The sequence below is a fragment of the Aegilops tauschii genome, chromosome 7 (assembly GCF_002575655.3).
Source record: "Aegilops tauschii subsp. strangulata cultivar AL8/78 chromosome 7, Aet v6.0, whole genome shotgun sequence".
In the NCBI taxonomy this organism is placed as follows: domain Eukaryota; kingdom Viridiplantae; phylum Streptophyta; class Magnoliopsida; order Poales; family Poaceae; genus Aegilops; species Aegilops tauschii.
This window is the reverse complement of record NC_053041.3, coordinates 528,245,248-528,260,202: the sequence shown is the minus strand read 5'-3', so window position 1 is coordinate 528,260,202 and position 14,955 is coordinate 528,245,248. Positions and strand designations below refer to the sequence as shown.

General features: G+C 50.0%; 1 protein-coding gene across 1 annotated transcript; it reads left to right on the top strand.

Moving 5' to 3' along the window:
• The first annotated feature begins 4,043 nt into the window (after nucleotides 1–4,043).
• Nucleotides 4,044–4,604, top strand: LOC109742554 (uncharacterized). Its single transcript, XM_020301653.1, has one exon. It carries the CDS (start codon nucleotides 4,044–4,046, stop codon nucleotides 4,602–4,604), a length of 561 nt encoding a protein of 186 aa, XP_020157242.1.
• The last annotated feature ends 10,351 nt before the right edge of the window (nucleotides 4,605–14,955 follow it).

The window sequence follows — 14,955 nt, the reverse complement described above, 5'->3', positions numbered from 1 at the left end:
TCATAGCACTGAAAGTAAAACACATGATGTGATTAGTACGCCAATTGAGTAAGGTGTTAAAGCAAGCAGGCCTAAGTGTTCTCACCCAGGAACATTCTTGAATAGAGGAACCTAAGTCCCAGTGGAATCACCAGATGAAGAGTGAGAGGTTCCCTGATAGTTTGTATCAGAAGGGTTAAGAGGCCGTCGAAAAAGACCCGCCTTGGGAAAAGCAAAGTCGAAAATCTGTGAAACCTCTGGACGGCGCTTGCGAGGAGCCGGCGTGTTGGGTAAGCCGGAGGAGAGAATCCCACCGCCGTTGTTCAGGGTTGTGCGGCGAGCTTCATGCTGCTGCTTCTTCTAAATAAAGTTGGGATCCAAGTAAGCTAAAGGGTGAGAAAACCTTACTTTCTGGCTTGCTTGACGAACTTTCTGTCTTGGCAAAGGTTCTAAGTCAGAGGAAAGGATAGTTACCTCTTCACCATCTGCGTGGCTACCTTCCGCGTCATCCTGATAGTGCTCATTGTTAATAATATGTACAAAAAATGAGCCAAGGGAGTCAAGTTCTACCTCCGACTCATCATCATCCAAGTTAAATAACTTGGAGGGGTTGGTCTTCTTCTTGGCAGGCTTTTTAGGAGCCTTATTCTTTGTCCAGGTCTTCTTGGTCGGCTTATCTTGCAACTTCTTATTCCGGAAAGGAGAATCGGCATGCGGAAGTTAAAATGACTATAAGAAGGCAGTTTTAAGTGAATAACTGAGTAAACCGGAAATTGTCTCAAATACTTACAGCTAGAGGTTTGTTAAGGGTACAAAAAGGACTTAAGCCTGTCTTGCTGCAATCTTCCAAGCTCTCGTTCAGCAGAGTCTTGGTCATATCATTGATATCTTCATCATTTAGTTCTATCTGATAGTGGCGTTCAGGGTCTTTGACATTGCCAGTATACTCACACATTAAATTGTAGCGACGGCTTAAGGGCAAAATTCTCTAGGCGACCCAGCATCGGACTAGGTCGATTCCAGTCAAACCGTTCGCCATTAAGGCTCTGATCTTTGAAAAGATGGGCATATATTTGGCCCGTTCTTGTGTGCTAATCCCTTCCGGAAGAGGGTGCCTATTACTAAGCCGGTTTTCATGGTAACCCGGAAGAGGATTTTCCCCTTCTGGATAAGTATCTTGGCAGTAAAACCAAGTCTGGATCCAGTCCTTAGGATGACTGGGCAGCTTGGCAGCGGGGAAGGTGGCTTCTTTCCGCCTCTGAATTGAAATACCACCTAATTCTAGGCTGGGCCCATATGTGAATTCAGTCTGCCGGTTTAAATAATAAAATTCTCTGAACAGTTCTACAGTGGGCTCCTATTGAAGGTATACTTCGCAAAACACTTGAAAGTTGCAGATGTTTGAAATGGAATTGGGCCCGATATCTTGAGGATGGAGCTTGAAAAAGTGCAGCACATCACGCAAGAATTTTGAGCCGGGTGGGGTAAAACCTCGGAGCAGATGATCAGTAAAAACAATTACTTCACCTTCCTTGGGCTTAGCAGGGGTTTCCGTGCCTGGGACCCTCCAATGGATGAAATCTTTTTTTGGCTAAGACGCCCATTTGGACATACTCGTTCAATGTTTCTTCTGTAAACCGGGAGACGACCCAGTTGCATGAGGTGACGGTTTTGGCTTTAGACATTTTGACTACAAAGGAAAATATTGTCGGGTTAAGGATTGTGCTGCTAAGCTGGCCAGTGATTAAAAGGTAAAGTGCATTATACAAAGACAATTCATAAGCAGAAGGAGAGCCAGCATGTTAAACCGGAAGATAACGCCGAGTTATGCAGATATATACTGGCGGCTTAAAAGGGGACTAATGGTATATGGCGGGTTATGGTTTATCATTTAAGCCGCCTGAACAGTTGCCATATTTTAGATCTATAAGTGAGGATTTGCTAAGTGATGGACAAACAAATTCCACATATTGGTGATATAATTTTGGATCTACAGCAGTTCAGAAAATGCAAATAAATTTTAAACCTAAGGTGGTGGCACTAGAAGAACTCGTATGCTCAGATGAGATTTTTGTACAGAGGGAGGATTTTCTTTGATTGAAAGGGGATGCTAAACTGCTACCGCACAGGTTTGGTACCATATTCAGATCAAACTATACGATCTAGAGGAGAAAATAGGGAACAATGAAGAACACCGAGGAATGGTGAAAACCCTAATGCATATCTGCTACGGGAAAGGAGAATACTTACTGACGCTAATGAACATCGGAGGTGTGTCACAGTGCTTTGGTTCGATCTGGTCGATGTGATGGCTGGAGTTGAGGACGTTGGACGGAGACGACAGCAGCAGAGCTCGGGCTTGCTAGGGCGTCGCAAGGAGGAAGACGAAAACGAGGGGGCAGGGTAAAAATCAAAAGAAGGACCCCCATCCCTATTTATAAGGCAGTGGATAGATGGCATGTGCGGGAATCGAGGAGGCCAAAAAAATGATTATGTGGCTATGAGGGCGCCTTGATTTTCGGAGGTTCATTAAAAGAATCTGTTGAGATATTTTGGGTTTGTGCAAAGGTAATGTGCCTGATGTCATGGCGGGTTACTGTGGTTCTGTGAGCTGACGTCATGGCGGGTTATAACAAGTTCATGAAAGTTGACGATGGAAGATTCTGCTAAAGAAAAGTGTTGAGGAATGATGTGAACAAGTTCAAATCAACCTGGGGCCTAATGTTGGGGATATAACTACTAGGTATGGCCTGCCCAGGAGGGGCCGGGTCATGCTACTGGCAGCTTAAGGTGAAGAGGCCCAAGAATATATGAAGAAGGCGAGCTTACTGAAGGCCCAAGACCCGGGGATGACTTCAGGCCCATGGGTGTGAGCCGCTATATGTTTAAATTGTATTGTAAGGCAAGCTTAGTTAGATACCGAGCCAGACACATTTATATGAGCCGACCGGGACTCTGTAAGCCGCCGGGCATCAACCTGTATATAATGGGGTGACCCGGTGGCAGGTTTACTCAAGAAACAACTCATCGAGAACTAGGTCAAGTGTATTCGCTCCCTGGTAATCGAAACCCAAGCAATACAACCTAAAGCAGGAGTAGGCTTTTACCTCGTGGAGAGGGGCTGAACCTGGGTAAACTCTCTGTGTCCTTTGTCCCATTTAACCCCTTCAAGCTAACCTAGCTGCAATGGCTCCACACATAAGTCCTTTCGCTAGGGCATCTGCCGTGTTAAGTCCACGACAGGTTGTCTTGCTGCATTAAGTCATTTCTCGTCTCGATGAAAAGGCATTGCCTCTTTACTGACTGATGAAAAAGTCTGATACATTCGATTGGACTCCTGAAGCTGAAGAAGCATTTGTGGAGCTCAAAGCCCTGCTTTCCACCCAGCCGGTGCTTGCTACTCCGATCAGCAAAGAGCCTCTACTGTTATATATTGCAGCCACTGGTCAAGTTGTCAGCACAATACTCACAGTGGAGCGAGAGGAAGAAGGCAAGGCCTATAAAGTTCAACGCCTAGTGTATTACATCTCTGAAGTCTTGACTCCATCCAAGCAAAGGTATCCGCATTACCAGAAGCTTGTCTATGGAATTTATTTGACTGCGAAGAAAGTTGCACATTATTTCCAAGACCACTCGGTTTCAGTCGTCAGCGACGTTCCATTGTCTGAAATCTTGAGCAATCGAGATGCAATAGGCCGAGCGGCTAAGTGGGCAATTGAACTTCTTCCTCTGGATATGAAGTTCGAAGCAAAAAAGGCAATCAAGTCTCAAGCAATAGCGGATTTCTTGGCCAAGTGGATTGAGCAACAGCAGCCGACTGAAGTTCACTGGGAACACTGGACCATGTTCTTTGATGGATCAAAGATGTTAAATGGTTCTGCTGCTGGAGTGGTCCTGGTGTCCCCAAGAGGCGATAAACTCAGTTATGTCCTCCAGATTCACTTCGATTCCTCCATAATGAAGCTGAGTACGAAGCACTTCTCTACGGGTTGCGTGTGGCCATCTCACTCGGCGTCCGTCGCCTGATGGTCTACGGCGACTCGGATTTGGTGGTTAATCAGGTGATGAAGGAGTGGGATGTCAGGAACCCCGCCATGACCGCATACTGCAATGCAGTGAGGAAGTTGCAAAAGAAGTTTGAAGGATTGGAGCTCCACCACATTCCCCGAATCAAGAACCAAGCAGCAGATGACCTGGAAAAAATAGGTTCCACTCGGAAGCCTATCCCCAGCAATGTGTTCCTTGAGCTTCTCCATTCCTCGCCAGTACAAGAAGATCCATTTACTAAAGAACCTCCCCAGCCAATAAGTCCTACCAATCCAACTGAAGTCGAAGTGCCAACAGTTATCGATCTAGTTATGGAGATTCTGGTAATCACCCCCGACTGGACTGTGCCGTATATTACATATCTGCTCAGGCAGGGGCTTCCAGAAGATGAAGTTGAAGCACGTCAGATCGTCCGCAGGTCCAAAGCCTTCATAGTGATAGGCGGACAGCTCTACAGAGAAAGTGTTACTGGCGTGGCTCAGCAATGTATCTCTCTAGAAGAGGGTCGACTGATATTGGATGAGATCCACTCGGCGACCTCTGGTCACGATGTGTCCTCTCGAACCATCGTGGCCTAAGCATACCGAGCAGGATTGTATTGGCCACGGGCCAACGAAGTCGCAAAAGAGATCGTTGAGTAGTGTGAAGGTTGCCAGTTTTACTCGAACATGTCTCACAAGCCCGCATCTGCCTTGAAGACTATTCCACTCGTCTGGCCATTTGCTGTGTGGGGGTTGGACATGATTGGGCCGCTAAGGACCGGCAGAAGTGGTTTCACTCATCTGCTTGTGGCAGTCGACAAGTTCACCAAGTGGATTGAAGCCAGACCAATCAAGAACTTAGATTCAAGCACAACCATCAGTTTCATAAGAGAGCTGATTTTTGATATGGAGTTCCGCATAACATCATCACAGACAATGGCTCAAACTCCGACTCGGAAGAGTTCAGAACATTCTGTGCTTCTCAAGGCACTTAGGTGGACTACACATCCATTGTGCACCCGTAGTCGAATGGTCAAGCTGAAAGAACAAATGGTCTGATCCTCCAAGGTTTGCAACCTCGACTCATGCATGACCTTAAGCATGTAGCTGGAGCTTGGGTAACTGAGTTGCCGTCTGTTTTGTGGGGATTGAGGACAACTCCCAACCGATCCACTAACCGATCCCCTTTTTTCATGGTGTACGGGGCTAAAGCTGTCCTTCCTAGTGACTTGCTTCACGATGCACCCCGAGTGGAACTTTTCTCAAAAGGTGAGGTAGAGCAAGCACCTCAGGATGCTATCGACCTTCTGGAGGAAGAGCGAGAGATGTCTTTGATCCGGTCGACTATTTATCAGCAAGACCTTCGTTGATTCCACGCTAGAAACGTCAAAGGTCGAGCATTTCAAGACGGAGACCTTGTGCTCCGAGTGGATTAGCAACGGCCTCATAAGCTCGGCCCTGCATGGGAAGGCCCTTTCGTCGTCACCAAAGTGCTTCACAATGGGGCATACCACCTTTACAACCTACCTCAGAAGAAAGACGGGCCGCGCTCCTGGAACGTAGATCTTCTTTGCCATTTTTATACTTGACAGTTGGATTGTTAAGATGTAATAAGAGTACTTGTTAAGTCATTTATCAAGACATGATTCCCGCAGTCTCTTAATGATTGTTCTGGCATAAACATGTGTTCAAATCCCCCAGTGGGTGGCTTAGTCGCGAACCAGTTTCGCTAAGTTTCAAAACTAGTCCGAGTGGAGAGCAATCCTCCCACTCAGGGGTTTATTAGCCGCGAACCTGTTTCGCCTAAGTTAAAAACTACTCCGAGTGGGGAGCAATCCTCCCACTCGGAGGCTTAGCCGCGAACCAGTTTTGCCTAAGTTAAAAGCTACTCCGAGTGGGGAGCAATACTCCCACTCGGGGGCTTAGCTGCGACCCCGTACTCGCCTAAGTTAAAAACTACTTCAAGTAGAGAGCAATCCTCCCACTCAGGGGCTTAGCAGCGACTCCGTACTCGCCTAAGATAAAAACTACTCCGAGTGGAGAGCAATCCTCTCACTCGGGGGCTTAGATGCGACCCCGTACTCGCCTAAGATAAAAACTACTCTGAGTGGAGAGCAACCCTCCCACTCGTGTAACAGCCCGGATGGAACTTGCCATAATTGTAACTCCCACTCTTGCCATTTTCGGCTATGTGCTATGATATTTCCCTCCGTGGTCGGGTTTTGTCTTTCATTTTGTATTTTGTTCATGTCATGCATTTCATATCATGTCATCATGTGCATTGCTTTTGCATACGTGTTCGTCTCATGCATCCGAACATTTTCCCCGTTGTCCGTTTGCAATCCGGCGCTCCTATCTCCTCCGGTGCACCCCTCTTGTTTTCTTTCATGAGCGGGTGTCAAACATTCTCGGAATGGACCGAGGCTTGTCAAGTGGCCCTAGTATACCACCGGGAGACCACCGGTCAAGTTTCGTTTCATTTGGAGGTCGTTTGGTACTCCAACGGTTAACCGGGCATCCGCAATGTCCATTTGTGTGTTGCAGCAAAACCCCCCTCAAAACCAGCCCAAAACCCACCAAACTCTTTTCCATGCTCTAGGTCGTTCGATCACGATCGTGTGGGCAAAAACCGCACCTCATTTGGACTCTCCTAGCTCCCTCTACCTATAAAAATGCATCCCCTCCCGAAAACGTATGCAGTCCAAACCCTAACCCTCGTCCCTCCGCGCGCCGGACACGTCCGCCCGGCGCCGGACAAATCGCCACCGCGCCCGCAGCCAGTCCGCCGCTGACACGTGGCGCCGTACGCCGCGCGCGCCCGCCGGCCCGCCGAAGCCCGCCGCAGGCCCGCTGGCCCGTACGCCGCCGCGTGCCTCCCCCCGCTCGCCTCCTGCACCGCGCCGCCACCTCGCCTTGCCGCGCCGCCGCTGCCAGCCGCCGTGCCCGCGCCGCCCGCCGCGCCGCCGCCCGCCGGCGACCGCGCCGCCTCCCTCCGGCCTCCTCCTTCCCCTCGCCATCCCTCCTCCTCGTCCCCGCCGGCGGCAGCCCAGCGTCGGCCACGACGAGCCCGAGCTCCCTGAGATCTGGATCGAGCACAGTAGAGGTTGACTTTTTCCGAGCCCCCTAAAAATTACCAAGTCATTTGATTTTGATGATATGTACCCATGTTCATCATTGCATAACTCTCTGCATATAGCTCCGTTTCGCGCATGTAATATGTCAATTTGTTTGTCTCGTGATGCTGTACATTATTTTCAATTCCACCATGTTCATTAGAGGCCATCTTGATGCCCAAATCTCTGTTGCAAGAGTGCTAGTTGCTGTTATCTTCTGGTTCTTAGCAGAACTTGGAGATTTGTCATTTTTGTATCATTTAATCTGTGTATCTTATGGGCATGAGCTCTACATGTATTTTGTTGTATGCCATGCCATCTTTCCAGTGGTGTATGCCATGTATTTTTGTAATCTCTGTGGTGACTAGCACAAGCATGCAAACTTGGCTCCGTAATGTTTCTGATTTCAGGGACGGTGATTTCTCCAAGTCCTTGTCTGCTATTATTTTGTTGCCATGTAAACTTGATGCTACAGAGAGATCCATGCATATTTTGGTGATGTTCAGTAAGGATGTTTTGTAGATATTGTTGTAATTGATCCATTCCTGCCCTTGTTTGCAATTATGGAGTGCCACAGCATGACTCAATCTTGCTCTACTTTTGCTATGAAATATTTCTGGCAGATTCTTAACATGATATGCAATTTTGCCAAGCTTGTTGTAGTTGTTCCATACATGCTATGCTTTTGTTCTTGCCATGGATAGCTTCATAAACATGCCATCTTGCTGTAGGTATGCTTGTTTTTTCATGCATTGCTTTGTGCTGACTGCATCAAGCTCACCAACATGCCTTCATATTATTATTTCTGCCATGCTCTGTTTTCTGCTAAGTCTGAAACCTGATAACGAAACTTGCTATGTTTACATGCTTCCCATCATATCTTCTGGTCCTTTTTGGCCTATGGTCAGTAAGGGACTTTTGTCATATGCATTTAGTAGAACCCTGCCATGCCTTGTCTTGCTATTTTAAGTTCCTGTAGCATGTTTATTTCATGCTCTGAACATTGCTACCTGATGCCGTTTCAGTCATGTCCAGTAATTTCACAGTCTGTGAACCTGTTATCTTTTGCACTTTTGCGATGCTTTTTTGAGCGTGTTATGTTGTGATCTAGCCGTAGCTCAGTGTTCATCTTTTGTCAAGCATGTCCTGTAGATTACTGTCATATGCTTTGTTGCTATGTTGGAGTGCTGTAGCATTGTTGCTTGTTGCATTTTAAGTGCTATCGTGCTGTTAATCGCAGATTCGTGTCATTCTTGTTGTGCTTGCCATTTGCAAACCGTACATCCGTTTCCGGTGATCTTTATATCGATTTCGACCGAAATCACCTCATCTTTCCAGTGGCATGCTTGGTTTGCCAAGTTACTGCCATGTTCATCATTTTCCTTCCGGAGCACGCATATGCATCGCATATCATATCTCGCATATCATACATGTTTTGCATCAAGTTGCTTGTGCATTTCTCGTGATTGATTGTGGTTCCGTTTGTTTATGTTCTTGTCTTGGGTAGAGCCGGGAGACGAGTTCGTGAACGAGGATCCTGTTGAGTACGCTTACGAGGATCAAGCTTTCGACAACTCTGAGAACCTTGCAGGCAAGATGAGCACCCCTCGAAATCACTTCTATTTTTGCTTTGCTAGTTGTTCGCTCTATTGCCATGCTGCGCTACCTATCACTTGCTATAGCATGCCTCCCATTTGCCATGTCAGCCTCTAACCATCGTTTCCTAGCAAACCGTTGTTTGGCTAAGTTACCGCTTTTGCTCAGCCCTTCTTATAGCGTTGCTAGTTGCAGGTGAAGTTGAAGTTTGTTCCATGTCGGAACATGGATATGTTGGGATATCACAATATCTCTTATTTAATTAATGCATCTACATATTTGGTAAAGGGTGGAAGGCTCGGCCTTATGCCTGGTGTTTTGTTCCACTCTTGCCGCCCTAGTTTCTGTCATACCGGGATTATGTTCCTTGAGTTTGCGTTCCTTACGCGGTCGGCTGATTTATGGGACCCCCTTGACAGTTCGCCTTGAATAAAACTCCTCCAGCAAGGCCCAACTTTGGTTTTACCATTTGCCACCTAAGCCTTTTCCCCCGGGTTTTCGCGAGCCCGAGGGTCATCTTATTTTAAGCCCCCCGGGCCAGTGCTCCTTCGAGTGTTGGTCCGAACTGAGTAGACTGCGGGGCCCCCTCTTGGAAACTCGAGGTCTGTTTTACTCGTAGGATGTCTCATCCGGTGTGCCCTGAGAACGAGATATGTGCAGCTCCTATCGGGATTTGTCGGCGCATCGGGCGGCTTTGCTGGTCTTGTTTTACCATTGTCGAAATGTCTTGTAAACCGGGATTCCGAGACTGATCGGGTCTTTCCGGGAGAAGGTTTATCCTTCGTTGACCGTGAGAGCTTATGATGCGCTAAGTTGGGACACCCCTGCAGGGTATTATCTTTCGAAAGCCGTGCCCGCGGTTATGAGGCAGATGGGAATTTGTTAATGTCCGGTTGTAGAGAACTTGTCACTTGACCCAATTAAAATACATCAACTGCGTGTGTAGCCGTGATAGTCCCTTCTCGGCGGAGTCCGGGAAGTGAACACGGTTTGAGTTATGAATGACGTAAGTAGGAGTTCAGGATCACTTCTTAGTCATTGCTAGATGACGACTGTTCCGTTGCTTCTCTTCTCGCTCTCTTTTGCGTTTGTTAGCCACCATATATGCTTATTGCCGCTGCAGCTCCACCTCATTTCACCATCCTTTCCTATAAGCTTAAATAGTCTTGATCTCGCGGGTGTGAGATTGCTGAGTCCTCGTGACTCACAGATTCTACCAAAACAGTTGCAGGTGCCGACGATGCCAGTGTAGATGATGGGGTCGACCTCAAGTGGGAGTTCCATGAGGGACGTGGTCGTTACTATGTGTCTTTTCCTGATGATCAGTAGTGGAGCCCAGTTGGGACGATCGGGGATCTAGCATTTGGGGTTATCTTATTTTCATTTGGATCTTGACCGTAGTCGGTCTATATGTATGTATTTTGGATGATGTATGAATTATATTTTATGTATTGTGTGAAGTGGCGATTGTAAGCCAACTCTTTATCCCATTCTTGTTCATTACATGGGATTGTGTGAAGATGACCCTTCTTGCGACAAAACCACTATGCGGTTATGCCTCTAAGTCGTGCCTCGACACGTGGGAGATATAGCCGCATCATGGGCGTTACAACTCGGGGGCTTAGCTATGACAACGTACTCGCGTAAGTTAAAAACTACTCCGAGTGTGGAGCAATCCTCCCACTCGGGGGCTTAGCCACAAACCTGTTTTTCGTGAGTTAAAAACTACTCCGAGTGCAGAGCAATCCTCCCACTCGGGGGCTTAGCCGCGAACCTGTTTCGCCTAAGTTAAAAACTACTCCGAGTGGAGAGCAATCCTCCCACTCGGGGGCTTGATACGTCTCCAACGTATCTATAATTTTTGATTGTTCCATGCTGTTTTATTATCAATCTTGGATGTTTTATAATCATTTTATAGTCATTTTATATCATTTTATGGGACTAACCTATTGACATAGTGCCAAGTGCCAGTTGCTGTTTTTCCATGGTTTTTACATCGTAGGAAATCAATATCAAACGGAGTCCAAATGCCACAAAACTCCACGATGATTTTTTATGGGCCAGAAGGAAGGCAATGGGCCCTAGTTGCACCTGGGGGGTGCCCCGAGGGGGCACAACCCACCAGCGCACGCCAGGAGGCCCAGGCGTGCCCTGGTGGGTTGTGCCCACCTCGGGTGCCCCCCGGACCGCCTCATTGCTCTACCCCAAAAATACCAGGTGATGAGTTCTTGGAGGGATCTACCTCAGGGATCGAGAAGATTGCAATTCGTCGGATGGAGATGAGCCGGCAAAATTCAACACTACAAAAAAAGACACATCCGTGACATTTTGGGCCGAACGAATTTTTTCTGTCATACTTATGACACTTCTATGACAATAATTGTGACAAAACACGGTATCATCATAGATGTGGTGGGGTCCTACTTCTATGACAAAAATCATGACAGAAAATGGGCTTTTCGTCCAGGGCGGGCCGGAGACGCAGCTGCATGACATTCTTTGGGCCGTCCATGACGGGAAAAACCATGGTAGAAGTGAGGGCGAGGAAAATATCGGGGTGTTCCCGGTTAGGGTGGGTGGTCGGGGCTGAGCGATGCACGTTTCTCTCATACACGCACGCGCGTGGGTGCGAGGCGTTGGGCTCTAACTGAACCCGAGCGAGGCGTTGGGCTCTAACTGAACCCGAGCGATTGCACTGCAGGCTACGCGTTACTGAACCCGAGCGATCGATCGATGGCTATTAACTGAACCCGATCGAGCGATTCCTTTGCTACTGCTGCTAACTGAAGTCGATCGATGTTGCCTCTGGATGAACAGTGAGCGTTGCTGGGGGGGTTTGGATGAACAGTTCCCGGTGGGGGTGGATGAACAGGACCCCGTGGCGTTGCCTCTGGATGAACAGTGAGCGTTGCTGGGGGTTTGGATGAACAGTTCCCGGTGGGGGTGGATGAACAGGACCCCGATCGTTCGAGCCGGTTGGGGCTGGATGAATAGGACCCCGTGGAGGGTAGGATGAACAGGACCACCCCGTGGAGGGCAGGATGAACAGTAGACGGTGGAGGGCTAGATGAACAGCAGCCCGTGGAGGGGTGGTTGAACAGGAGCCCGTGGAGAGGGCTAGTTGAACAGTAGTCGGTGGAGTAGCGCGCGGTGGAGGCTGGATGAACAGGAGCCCGTGGATGAACAGTCGCAGGTGGAGGCTGGAGGAGGTCGACGGTGGATGAACCGTAGCCCGTGGAGGCTGGAGGGGGTCGACGGTGGAGATGAATAGTATCCTGTGGAGTCCCGTTTTGCGGTACGCCACACCCCTCCCGATGAACAGGACCCCCGTTTCGACCGTAGCGCTCTAACACAAGTCCGTTTACTCCGTTTTGTGGTACGGCACACCCCTCCCGATTAACAGGACCCCCGTTTCGGCCGTAGGAGGTCCATTTCCTCCATTTTGCGGTCCACCAGACCCCTCTCAATGAAGAGGATCCCGTTTCGAACGTGTCCGGTCAAACACAAGGCCGTTTCCTCCGTTCTGCAGTACGCCAGGCCTCGTTTCCATCGGCTGTTCCGTCCAAGCCGTCTCGATGAACACGACGATGGATTCCGTTCCGACCCAGCCGGTTGGCTCCCCATGAACACGACGACGATGTTTCTCCGTTCCGACCCAGCCATGTACACGAGCCCTGGCCGTACGTATGCGCGAGTAGGCATTCGAGACCCTGCCCGTATGTATGTACGTGGCCATATTTTCTTTCTTGCACACTGGCCGCTGTACGTATGTGTACATGCTACGTGCGCGCCTCTACTACGACAAGTGCGCGTCTCTACATCGACTAGTATGTATGTACACGTTCGCGACCAGAATGACAACGCTACGTACGCTTCGACCAGGTGGGTCCCGACTGTCAGGCACTTCCTTGCGTGCGAAGATGTAGCTGGTGGGTCCCAGCAGTCAAGGGGGCGAATCGTTTTTTTTTGCCCGGACGCACTTCCTTGCGTGCGAAGATGTAGTTGGTGGGCCCCAGCAGTCAGGGGGAAACGTTTTTTCACAAAATACGGTGGCCCGTCCGATGGGTCCCCGCTGTCAGGTGGAGGAATAATTATTTTGCGTGTAATAAGGAGGCACTTCCTTGTTGCGGCCGTGGACCTAGCTGTCAGCCTCTCCACGTACAGTCCACGTCCAATGGAAGCCGTTCCTTGACCACGTTGACCACGCCGTGCCGAGAGCACCAGGGCGTTGGATGACGGCGAGGCCTAGGAAGGGGAAGACGCGGCAGTGGATGCCCACGCGTAGAGGAGTATGAGGGTTCACTGGTTCGCTGCGGTGTGAGGTTGCCGTCGCCGCAGAATAACAGGTGGTGTGGGTGAGTAGAGGGATGGCCTGGCCAGCGGTGGGAGTAGTAGGGGGTAGTGAGGCCTCCGCAGCATCGCAGCCGGCCACGGGAGGCAGGAGCACGAGGCATGACCGGCGCTGCTTTGGGCGGCTGGAGCAAGAAGACCAGAGGTTGAAGAAGCACTACGGCCGTTGGATGGACATCGTACGGTCACTAGAGCTAGAATCATTCATATTGACTAAGTTGACAAAGCACCCCGTCCCCGTCAACTTAGTAGGCCCACAAGTCAGCCTCCCACCAAGGTGGGTCCCAACCAGCAAGGGGAGTATTCATTTTTTGTGCGTAATAAGGAGGAACTTCTCGTGGGTCCGAGCTGACAGCGGGGGGGGGGGGGGAATTTTTTCATGAAATACGATGGCCCGTCCGGTGGGTCCCAGCAGTCAGGGGGGAAACGTTTTTTTGCCAAATACGGTGGCCCATCCGGTGGGTCCTTGCTGTTAGGTGGAGGAATAATTATTTTGCGCGTAATAAGGTGGCACTTCCTTGCGGACGCCGTGGACCCAGCTGTCAGCCTCTCCACGTACAGTACTCTTCTGATGGAAGTCGTTCCTTGACCACGTTGACCATGCCGTGCCGAGAGCACCAGGGCGGTGGACGGCGGCGAGGCCTAGGAAGGGGACGACGCGGAGCCGGGGAAGATGCGACAGTGGAAGCCCGCGCGGAGAGGAGTACGAGGGTTCACTAGTTCGGCTGTGGTGTGAGGCTGCCATCGCCGCAGGGCCTAGCCAGCGGTGGGAATAGTAGGGGGCGGTGAGGCCTCCCCGGCAGCACAGCCGGCCACGGGAGGCAGGAGCATGCGGCACGACCGGCGCTACTTTGGGTGGCTGGAGCAACAAGACCAGAGGTTGAAGAAGCACTACGGCCGTTGGATGGACATCGTACGGTCACTGGAGCTAGAATCGTTCATATTGACTAAGTTCATATTGACTAAGTTGACAAAGCACTCCGTCCCCGTCAACTTAGTAGGCCCACAAGTCGGCCTCCCACCAAGGTGGGTCCCAACCAGCAGGGGGAGTATTCATTTTTTTCTGCATAATAAGGAGGCACTTCCGGTGGGTCCGAGCTGACAGCGGGGGGAACGTTTTTTTCGTGCAATACGGTGGCCCGTTCGGTTGGTCCCAGCAGTCAGGGGGGAAACATTTTTTTCACGAAATACGGTGGTCCGTCCGGTGGGTCCCTGCTGTCAGGTGGAGGAATCATTATTTTATGCATAATAAGGAGGCACTTCCTTGCTGCCGTCGTGGACCCAGCTGTCAGCCTCTCCACGTACAGTCCATGTCCGATGGAAGCCGTTCCTTCACCACGTTGACCACGCCGCGTTCCGTTGCATGCATGCGTCCAACGGCGTGGTGCGTCCCCACTGTCAGCCTCTCACGTACACTCATCTTCCGATGACTCTCGGTTGTTGACCACGTTGACCACACCGTGCCGAGCGCACCAAAGGCCGGTGGACGATGGTGAGGCCCCAGACTGGAACGACCCAGAGATGGGGAAGACAGGGGCAGTGGAGTCGCAGACAGAGAGGAGTGGGAAACTTGACTGGTTCGGGTGCGCGGCAGAACAGCCGCGGTGCCGACCACGGGAGATAGGAGCAAGAACAGAGGTTAAAGAAGGAGCACGGCTGTTGGATTAACATCCAACGGTCCAGCTGCTAGAATCATTTGTTGAGTTGACAAAGCCCTGCGTACACGTCCGCTTAGTAGGCCAACAAGTTAGCCACCAAATCTGATGGGTCCCAGCTGTCAACGGGAGGAATAATTTTTTTCGCATAACAAGGAGGCACTTCCTTCCGTGCGAAGATACAGCCGGTGGGTCCCAGCTATCAGCTGGAGGAAACATTTTTTTCAGCTTAAG

Excerpts from the sequence above, each read along its gene's own strand:
- LOC109742554 (XM_020301653.1), top strand. The coding sequence starts at position 4,044 with ATGAAGGAGTGGGATGTCAGGAACCCCGCCATGACCGCATACTGCAAT.